Below are 11,833 nucleotides of genomic sequence, written 5' to 3' on the forward strand. Positions count from 1 at the left end.
GGGAAGGGAAGGCTCGGCACGTATCGTTTCAGGGAGACCGAAGACGAGGATGAATGGCTTAGACACAACCAACCAAAGATGCAGATAGTCAGTTACCCAGGTCAAGGACAGCAGAGAACCCGGGTTTGTTTCACCGGTGGATTTGAAGGGTACAGCGGCTTCGACTACTATGCAGTTACTGCGATGTCCTACATCAGCGACCAGGACACGCCGAGCCAAGAGTTAGTTATGGTGTCTCTTGTACTGGATGCTTGCTGGAGTTAAGAATGGGGGATGAGAGTGGGTTTATTGAAGATCATATAACGTATTTGATAAGCGAGCGGATCGGACAAGCGAGTGGATCGATTTCCACTACCCTATTACAACCATCCTCAATTGCAAAACAATAACACTATTAACCTACTACAATTACATCAGAAACAGCTGAATCAGACTCTTCTGTAACCTCCTGGTATGTACGGATATTATGGCCAGGCTTGCCGCACATACCACAGCACTAAACCTTCGTACGCCCTCCCCCTATACTACTACCACCCTGCTTCTTTCTTTGCGCCACCTCTCTACCTACAGCCTTCTAGTCCAGTAAATCCTATATATTTTATATAATAAGTAATCCTTTAAACTATACGTATATTTTTTTTACTCTCCGGCGCTTACTTAGTACCTCGTTTATTTTACGGAGCGAAGATACCTTTAATTAAAAGAGAGTTACTTAATATATTATAATTATTATATTTTTAATAAATTAATTTACTATAATTAATATTAAAGTTAAAAAGTTATTTTAATAATTAATAATATAAATTTTAATAAATATTAATTATAAATTAATTTTTTAAAGGTTTTATAATATTTAGAATACCTAAAGTAATATTATATTTAACTTTAAAGATAAGGGTATAGATATATAAAACTTTATATTTAATTTAAAAAGTATTTTTTTTAAATTATATAATATAAAGTTAATATTTATAAAATTATTTTATATATTTTTTTTTTATAAAAGCGAAAAAAGTTTTATAGAAAGTATAAAGAAATTTGAATTTATTTATGTAATTAATATATATATATATTAAGCTTTTAATTTAGTAGTTATATATTTATTTTAATAGTTTAAAGTAATTAATATTAAGTAATAAAAAAAGTAAAAGAAATATAAAGGTATATAAAGTATAATAATATTATTTTATTAATAATAATATTTTAAATTTAATTAAATAATAACTTTCGTAGTTATTAAAGATTAATAATGAATATTTATTTTTTATATAGAACGTTATATAATAATCGAAATATTTAATTTAATTTAGGTTTATTAGATTAATAATTTAATTATTATTAATAATTATAATACGTTAAATAAATAATAAATTATATTTAGTATATTAATTAATAAAATAATACTATATAATTAAAATAATAAAAAATAAAATAATTTAACCGAGGGTATTAATTTTTTAAATTATTATTACTTACTTATAGTTATTAAATTAAATTAATTTTATTTTATTAAAGCCGTCCGAAATTATAATTACTATATTTACGAAAATAATATTTATTATAAATTTAATTTCGTCGAAATTATAAATATCGTTATTTATAATACTATATTTAATTTTAATATTTTATATAAGCATTAACTATTCGGTAATAACTTTCGGATCTTTATATTTAGCCCTTTAATAATTATATTTATACGTAAAATATATACGGAACTATAATTAACGTTTAATAAAATTATATATTTAGCGTTAATTAATAGGGAGCGTATCGTATACGCGTAATAATTAATTAGTTATATCTTTTACGCTACTTAATTTAAGTAGGAATATATATATAGATAGCTTAAAAACGTACTAAACTATTATCTTTTCCTCTAGATTCGTTAAATTACGTAAGTTAATTGGAATATCGTATCGTATAAGCTTATTAACGCGCCGGCGATAAAGGGTAGTATAAGGTATAAAATAGAGCCTCGCTATAGCTTTGAGGCTTAGTTTAGGGTTATTTTTAAGGGCTTCGAGTGTAAGAATAACTTTTGCTTTAACTAGAATCGAAGACATCTTGGTATGGTAGAGGAAATCGATGTTGCAGGTAGAGAGCTATATCGCGTACAAAATCGATCCACTCGCATGTCCAATCCGCTCGCTTATTAAATACGTTATACAAGAAGTCCATAGATCTCCTGCCCCTTCTGTACGTCATACATTCATTTCCACGGTTTTATTGAGCACTTCAATGGTGTCCCGGTGTTCAGAACCTTTGCAAGGTGAGTAAAGGGGGTACGCAGGTAGTAAATGTATTTTCTGGTCTTGGTAGCCTGTGGCAGTACCAAGGCAAGTTTCAGGGTAGTTGCTTCGCCATCGTTGAACGGGAGGAAGATACAACCGCCGAGTGGCTCAAGCTAATCAAAGAGACACCCAGGCGCCTCCTTAGCTGCCCTGTGTAAAGTGGTTGAGACTGGAAGGCATGTCTCCCGAGATTACTCTATATAGGTATCGTTTCAAGTCCTTAGAGAGACCTTTTAGATACGAGATAACTCTATTTACCTGGGCCTTTCAAACGCCTGGTGGCGTTATCTGGCAAAACGCCTTATTAACCACTCTATTAAAGGCCCTTTTTAACTCAGATTTGTGAAGGGCCTACTCGGTTCCTGTAAAAGGGGCCTACTTCCCAGTAGGCTGTCTCTAGGTGCATCTCGATTCATTGACATGTCCAGCTGAAAAGGCCACATGTCGTAAGTAGACGGAAAAGACAAGCGTTGGCATAACGTGATCATCGACTCGGCAAATTCGGAACCCTGCTCCCCAGAGCCAACCACTGAAGAGCCTGCCCATCAGCTTGGTTCAGAGCTGCATGGCGTAAGCTAGCGTTGCATTGCAGCAAATACTACCACGAGGCGCAGAATATTGTCCACCACAAGCACGCAGTTCCTGACTGTTCAGGTAAGGCTTTCCCCGACTAATGCTGGTACACCCCTGGCATGCCACGTAAAGGTGTGATGACTGATGACGGTTCCAGACTTGCTGTTGCGCTGGTTCGGATTCCCAAATCAGCACTATTGCACCATGGCTTGGAGAGCAGAATATCAACCTAAGTATGGCTTAGTTCCTTGGTAAGGTGAAGATGACTGCAGTGGTATAAGAGGAGGTATTGCTTTGCCAGACATTTACAATCGGGTTCTTTCTTCTCTTCAGTCGCAACAATGGCAGCCAAATTTACGCATTGCTTGACGGCCATTTTGGCCCTGTGCGCCACCCCCGCACTTGCTATTCCAGGTGGCGGCAACAACAACAATCAAGATGTTTACGACTATGTGATTGTAGGCAGTGGACCCGGCGGATCTCCACTTTGCTTCCAACCTCGCCAAAGCCGGGATACTCTGTCTTGCTCCTGGAGGCAGGCGATGACCAGAGCAACGATATTGGAACACAGCTCATCAATGTCGGCAGTACGTCCAATGCCAACCGCTGGGGATTTTACGTGAGGCAGTATGGCGACGACACGCAGCAGCTGAAGAACAACCACCTGACATGGAGACGTGCTGACGGGACCTTGTTCGTTGGCAATGGAAGCTCTGCTCCAGCTGATGCCACGCCTTTGGGTGTTTTCTACCCCCGCGGCGCGACTCTCGGTGGGTCGTCGGTCATCAACGCCGGCGTTACAGTGTTGCCCAGCAAGAGCACCTGGGATGAAATTTGGAGGAAAACGGGTGACCGCAGCTGGAGGTTGGTGATCCCCTCACAAGATATGCGGCTTTGTCGAGAACTGACAATTCCACAGCGGTGACAACATTCGCAAGATCTTCACGCGTGTTGAGAGGAACCATTATCTCCCACCCGGAACCCTGGGCCATGGATTCAATGGCTATCTCGACATCAACGGAAATGATGGCGAGGTCTACTCTCGCAGTCCCGGCATTCTCTCCGTCTTCAGGTCTATGATCGCATCCATCGGCGGCAACCCCAACAACGCACTCACCGATGTGACTCGCGATCTCAACAACCCCTCTCCATCTCGAGACACAACCCAAGGTCTTTTCGGCCTTCCTTTCCACGCCAACCAAACCTGGGGTCGTTTCAGTGCCCGCACCATCGTCCTTGACACTCTGGCTGCCAAAAAACCCAGTGGATCTCCTCGCTACCCCCTGACCCTCAAAACAAACAGCCTCGTAACCAAAGTCCTCTTCGACAGACCCCGAAACAAGAAGCCCCGTGCCATCGGAGTCGAGTACCTCGAAGGACAATCCCTCTACTCGGCCGACGCCCGCCACAATCCTTCCAACACAGGCACCAAACGCACCGTCAGAGCCCGCAAAGAAGTCATTCTCTCCGGCGGCGTCTTCAACACCCCGCAACTCCTCCAACTCTCAGGAATCGGCCCAAAAGAACACCTCCGCTCGCTCAATATCTCCGTCCTAGTCGACCTCCCCGGCGTTGGCTCCCGCCTCCAAGACAACCCGGAATACCCCGTCGTCGGCATCGCAAAAGACAACCAACCCTTCTTCACGATCCCCATCCCAGGCGAGCCAGAATGCTTCTTCGGCTTCGGCCCTCCCGGCGTCCCAGATCCGTGCATCGACCTCTGGTATCAGGGTCTTGGCCCCTATGCCCGCCCGGCGGCAAACACAAACGCTTTTATGCTCAAGACGAACTACTCCGGTGACGGGGAGCTTGACATTCTCGTGTTTAGTCTGGCGAATTTTGCGTTCAGGGGGTATTGGCCCAATGATGCGGCTGTGGCTATCCCTCCTGATCCGTTGGGGGTGTTTGGCTTTTCGGTTGTAAAGATCAATCCTATTTCCCAGGCGGGGACTGTTAGGTTGAGGAGTGCGAATCCGCAGATACTCCCCTGATTAACTTTGAGATGTTCCAGACGGGGGCTGATCAAGATTTGGGAGCGTTGGCTGAGGCAGCTGCTTGGGGGAGGAGGGTTTATGGGAATGTGGAGGGGCCGACGGGGCCGATGACGACTACTGAGCCGCCTTGTGACGGGGGGACGGGTTGTTTTGCTGGGGATAAGGAGTGGGCGAGGGATCAGAGTTTTGGGCATCATGCTACTAGTACTTGTGCTATTGGTGGGGATAGGGATCGGTTGGCGGTGTTGGATAGCAAGTTTAGGGTTAGGGGCGTGGATGGGTTGAGGGTGGTGGATGGGAGTGCGTTTCCCAAGACGCCAGGGGCGTTCCCGGTGCTGAGCACGTTTTTGTTGAGTGAGAAGGCGAGTGTGGATGTTTTGGCGGATGCTAGGCGGTGGTGAGGTTTGGGCGATGTGGCGCTGTCGGTGCCTACCCTAGGTATCTAATGTAACCAATATCAGAATAGGTACCTTGCTTTCGTGATCCAAATGGTTTTCTGCGGGCATCAGGTTTGGTCAAGGTATCCCAACATGTTTTCCTGAGAAGTCTCCTTTGCAAATCGGCATTGGCACATTGTTTCGGCCATGACTACAAGGAAGGCGTTTGATGACAGTCAGACCAATCTTCATTCTGGTATAAAGGGGTCACCTCCCTGAACCATCTCAGAGCCCGAAGAGGTCTTGTGGAGGACTTGGCTGCAGCAGAGGCTGGTCCAGCCCTAGGAGCAATTCATGGCACACTCATCATACCCATACCAAGTCCATCTTAAACGACATATGATAATAAATTTGGGATGGTCTCTTGCTGCTCTTTGCGATATCCTCGCCAATTAACTCAGCATGTGCGTCATTTCAGGAGCCTCACAGTCTGGCTGTTATCATCGAGTCTTCCCACATCCTGAAGTGAATGGGTCGACTTGTCGACCCATAGATTCTCTTTCCTTTCCAACGATGGATTTGTTCCCCTTTATCCCTATACCAGACCTCACGAGAGCTTGTGATTTTGTGAACCTCCAGCCAACTACACATCCGCGCTCTCCTTCTCGTTTTTAGACATCTTATGAGAGCTATCACATCTTTCATTTCAATATCTTGGCAAGAGTAGGTTCTTATAAACGCAGAACAACGAAAAGCATTCCTAACATAACTTCTTTGGTAATCCTGAATTTCTCTCAACCATAGTCTGTTCCCAAGATGCAACGCTTTGAGCACTTCCCGTATCTCCCTCAGGAACTCAAGGATCAGATCTGGGGCTATCTTTGAGGAAGCCAGAGCCGGGCGCGCATATTTTCGCCCTACTGAACCACCACCTCTATCATTTATACAGAGCTGAGCTACAGCGATCTTGTCGACAAGATACGGGTTCTGAAGCCAAATGCCACACCAGCCGCCGCCAACGAGATGGTCACTCCCCAAGAAACAGCAACTTATTTTGGCTATGCCTTGTCGACCACAGCAACCAGGAACTTCTCCGCCTACATCTTTGAGAACACAGTCGAGGAAAGCTGCGCCGATGCTTGCCGTGAGATAGCACGGCTCGGCCGCCTGGGGAGGTTGCCAATGGGCAGAGTTGCGGGCAAAACACGGGAGATCGAGATTCCTCTTGACCCCTTGGACAGCCCGAGCACCCGCCGGGTCTCGATTGATAGGTTCAAAGACTTGATTGTCGTCATTGGTGATGTATTGCCCAAAGAGATACCGATGCCGAGAAGTTTCTTGGTGCCGGAACCGAAGTGGGCACATGCCGTGCCATTCTCTGCCACGCACATCGCCATCGAGTTCAATCCCCAATGAGTTCAACCCAATGAGGACTTCGACTGGGGTCCCAAGGAGTACCACGGCTTCTACGATTTCGACGTCAAGTACAGCCTAACAGTGGCCAAGCAGTACTTTCCTAACTTTTGGATCATCGACCGGCATATCAACAGACCCAGCTACGGCATCCCAGCCCCTCCCAACCGTCGGACCTTTAACGCCAAGTCAGGTGGTTTTGTTGAAGTTCGCCGCCGGGCTGACGGTCCGAAGTATGAGTAGTGGTTTCAAAAAACAACATGTAGGGGATGGCGGCAGGTGGAGAACGTCAAGGTTGCTGTCCGCCCTGGCATCTAGGAGTACCACGACGGTAGGCCGCTCGATGATTCCCGCCATGCAAATGCTTTCGATTTCAAGGACGAGTTGAAACGAATGGAGACATCGCGGTATGTCTGGCATGGCGATGAGGACGACTTGATTGTCATGTCCAAAATTATCGACCGGGATGACCCTGATTATCGTGACGACTTGGAAAAGATACCTGCCCAAGATCTGGCTGAGATCACGGAAGGCTACCCCAATTTGGGAGTTCTTGCTTGGGAAGAGGGTTGTTTTTAGGGTTTGGGGATAGGGGGGAGTATGAAGGATTTTGTTTATTCTGTCTGTAGTCTGGGGTATAACTCGCTAGGAAGTTGCCCATAGACATATTAAACTGAGCATGGGTTATTCCTACTTCAAACATTCACAACATCTCTTCAACATGTATGTTTTCTTCGTGCAGATGTATGCCCGACTCATTCGCTTAGAAACACTGCGGACATGCAGTTCCGACTCTGTTTCAGTTCATAAAATGGTCGCTATTAGCAACTGCGGTACTCTGAGTCATGACCGTAGAGTAAGTGTGTGCTCTTTGCAATTACCCCCAGTCTTTTTGGGTAGGAAGGTATAAGACGTTATCAGCTTGTTCTTGTGGCTCTGCCATCAGCCCATCCCACAGGCGCAAGAGGTCTTGGCATAGCCTTTACACATACTGCTAAAAGGTTTCAAGTTCACTCACGGTGTGTGGGGCAAGCAATCGGTGAGTAAAAAGAGGCAGATGAAACTTCCGATGCAAATAACGTACTTACTGTATAAAACCAAAGAAAGCCAAAGGGTAGCTATGGTAAAAGACGATAACCAACAAAACCCTTAGAGTAACTGGTGTGTGGCTTTTAAATCAAGTGGGCCATGCCTTTCTACAAGATACCTTATTAATATCAACTTTTTCAAGCGTTGCTCCTCGAAGATTCACTTTCCAGCGTGCGCCATCGAGGTGATATTGAGCGGTGCGGTCATGTGCTTGTAAAGACTCTGATCACTCGCCTCTCAACACTCGCTAAAGTTGGAATAACGTATTTTATACTACACGCGAGCGGATCGCGACAATGTGAGTGGATCGATTTCGTACGCGATATAGTTCTCTACCTGCAACATCGATTTCCTCCACCATACCAAGATGTCTTCGATTCTAATTGAAGTAAAAGTTATTCTTGCACTCGAAGCCTTTAAAAATAACCCTAAGCTAGAGCCTTAAGAGCTATAGCGAGGCTCTACTTCTATGCCTTATATTACCCATTTATCGCCGGCGCGCTAGTAAGCCTAATACAGACTGCTGATATTCTAGACCAACTTGACGTAATTTAACGGATCTGGAGGAAAAGACGATAGTTTAGTACGTTCGTTAAGCTATCTATATATATATTCTTACCTAAATTAAGTAGCGTAAAAGATATAACTAACTAACTATTACGTATACGCGACGCGCCCCCTACTAATTAACGCTAGGTATATAACTTCGTTAAACGTTAATTATAGCTCTATATACGTTTTACGTATAAATACGACTATTAAAGGGGCTAAGTATAAAGATCCGTAGATTATTACCGAGTAATTTACGTTTATACGGAATATTAAAATTAAATATAGTATTGTAACGAACCCCTGTATAGAACCTTTAAAAGGGATATAGGTTAAAGGTAATTTTTAATAATTAGTTCGGTGTAACTAGATAGTGCATAATAAAATGTTTTTAATATAAATATAAAATGCTATAAATATAAGTTTAAATTATATATTACGGAACTGTTTATTTATATTAGCTAGTTCCTCCGTATATATAGTCCTTATACTAAGCCGTAATTAGTTTTTTAAGGCTACTAATTACCTCGGTTTAATTTACTTAGTACCTTAATTATATTAATTACCTTTATTTAGTTTATTTAGTACTTTAATTATATTAATTATTTTATTTAATTTACTTAATACCCTAATTATATTAATTACTTTACCTTTACTATAATTAACTTCCCTATACGTTCTCCCGATTAACTCTTTATTCCTATAGCCCTATAACCGTTTTATATTAGGGTTATAATATAATATTCCCCCTCTTAAATTAACGCTCCAATAATTTAACTCGTTTATTTTTCTTATCGATAATTTTAAATAAATTTTCTTCCTTTATTACTATCCTTCTATAATATTTAACCGCATTAAAAAATCTACGCTAAAAGGTCCCTCGAATATCCTTCGCCGTTAAAATCTTATAGCCGCTATTTTTATTTTCGGTAATAAAATACTTCCCTATTCTTACTATAAGGCCCTTAATATCCCCGATTACCGCACTTCCGAACGCTCCTTTAAATATAATTACTATATATATTCCGGTTACTCCGATTATAATATTTTAGGCCTTACTTTTACGTTAATAACTTCTTTATATTACTAAAAAAAGAAACTAAACGCCGACGAATAATAAAGTTATATAGCTATATTATAAATTATTTCGAAACTTTTACGAATAAATATTTAGCGTTATACTTTAGTTATTACATTCCGTTACCTAACCGCTCGCGAAAAGCGGATAATTAAGGATCTAAAGCGGAAAGAAATATAAGCTTCTTCCGCGGCTAATCCTCCTTTAGCCTCTTCCCTTAACTAAGCTTCCGATATACTAAACTAACCTAATTAGCCTTACCGGACGATCTATCTTTTAATCCTAATATAGCCGGTCTTTCTTTCCTTGCTATTTAAAATACCGTTAACGGCATACTTTCCTTTTTTTAAAGTAATTAAGGCGTATAATATTACTTATATTTAATCCCTTTTATATTTTCTAACTTTATAGTATAGTATATAATACATTAATTATTATATTAAAAATATAAGTTCGATTCTTATTAAAATTTTCGACTTTTTATATTATTATTATTTAACGGTAATTTAAAGATTTTTTTTTATTTAGGTTTTAATCGGTTTAAATATTATTAATAAAATTTCTTTTATTTATTTAAGTAATTAAAATTTACTTCTAGTTCCTATAAATTATTTATAATTAAATACTTTAATTAATTAATTAAATATTTTAATTAATCTTTATTAAACCGTAAATTTAATATTTCCTTTATATTATATTTTTCTTTTTCGTTCTCCGCTATAGCCTATATATTAGTTTCATTTACGTATAGTACGGGTTTTAAAAGTGAGATATAAAAGGTATATAATTATAAATATATTATATTAAATAATTTTAATTTAAATACCGTTTTTAAGATTTTCCTTCTAATTTTAAACGGGCCTACTCTTTTATAGTCTAGTTTCTTATTAGGTTTTTTAGTATATAAATTACGTATAGAAAGGAATATTATATCCCCTCCCTTAAAGCAAAGTTCCTCGAGCTTTTTAGTATTATAATATTTCTATATCCTTTTTTTTATAAACTTTAATTTTTATTTAAATTTATTATAAAATATATATAATTTATTTACTTTAATTTTAGCCCTAAATACTTTTATATTTAATTTTTACCGTAAGTTTACTTTATATGTAAAATTTATAAAAAATAATATAGTTTTAATTATTTTAGTTAGTAATATATTATATATTAATTATATTTTAAATAATAATTTAATTTAATTATTTTATTCGAAATTAATATAATTTTATAAATATTATTTTACAATTTAATTAAACCGTTCCGTTTAATAGTTCGTTTAAGGGTAGTAAACCGAAAACACTTTATTTATGTACTCCGAGCCTCGTTATTAACGCTTTTTAAAATTTTAATACAAATTTAATATCGCGGTCTATAATAATTTTTTTCGGCTATATATATATTAATATAATATACTATAGTACTATATTTGTTAATTACTTTACCGATTAAGTTTTTTTATAAAGTAAAAAATATATTTATTTAATAAACTTATCGATTACCGTTAATATATTATTATATTTAACGCCGGTTATTATATTTTTTAATTTTAATAATTTAATAATAAAGTTTATTATAATTAAACTCTATAATTATTTTATTATTATTAGCTAGTAAGCCCTGATAGGCCTATAATATAGAACCTATATAGGGTTGCTGTAAAATACAGCAGTGCGTAAGCGGAGGCGGGAGGATACGACGGCAGTACCGAAGGAAGGTAAAGCACTGTGTAACGAACCCCTATATAGAACCTCTGAAAGGGATACGGTTAAAGGTAACTTCTAACAATTGGTTCGGTGCAGCTAAATAGTGCACAACAAAATATCTCAATATAAATATAAAATACCGTAAATACAAGCTTAAATTACATACTGCGGAACTATTTATTTATACTAGCTAGTTCCTCCGTATATATAGTCCTTATATTAAGCCGTGATCAGTCTCCTAAGGCTACTAATCACCTCGGCTCAGTCTGCTTAGTGCCCTGATCACACTAATCACCTCTGCTCAGTCTACTCAGTGCCCTAATCACACTGATCACTCTGCTTAGTCTACTTAGTACCCTAATTACATTAATCACTCTACTTTTACTATAATTAGCTCCCCTATACGTTCTCCCGATTAGCCCCTTATTCCTATAGCCCTATAACCGTCCTATATTAAAGTTATAATACAATACTCCCCCTCTTAAACTAATACCCCGATAACTTAACTCGCTTATCTCTCCTATTAATAACCTTAAATAAATTTTCCTCCTTTATTACTATCTTTCCGTAATATTTAACTATATTAAAAAATCTACGCCGAAAAGTCCCTCGAATACCTTTTACTATTAAAATCTTATAACTATTACTTTTATTTTCGGTAATAAAAGACTTTTTTATTTTTTTTATAAAGCCTTTAATATCCCCTGATTGCGCGAATTATTTCGACGTGAGTTTATTAACCTCAGCTTTACAGTTATCAGATGTT

At 38.9% G+C, this 11,833-nt stretch overlaps 1 protein-coding gene across 1 annotated transcript; it reads left to right on the forward strand.

Annotated features, from left to right (window-relative positions):
- Positions 1-3,205: 3,205 nt before the first annotated feature.
- Positions 3,206-5,259, forward strand: PODANS_0_440 (uncharacterized protein; the record flags this gene model as incomplete). Its single annotated transcript, XM_001903831.1, has 4 exons — positions 3,206-3,322; positions 3,373-3,732; positions 3,803-4,816; positions 4,876-5,259. 4 exons carry the CDS (start codon positions 3,206-3,208, stop codon positions 5,257-5,259), a joined length of 1,875 nt encoding a protein of 624 aa, XP_001903866.1.
- Between the last annotated feature and the right edge of the window lie 6,574 nt (positions 5,260-11,833).

The sequence above is a fragment of the Podospora anserina genome, chromosome 4 (genome assembly GCF_000226545.1).
Source record: "Podospora anserina S mat+ genomic DNA chromosome 4, supercontig 2".
NCBI classification, from domain to species: domain Eukaryota; kingdom Fungi; phylum Ascomycota; class Sordariomycetes; order Sordariales; family Podosporaceae; genus Podospora; species Podospora anserina.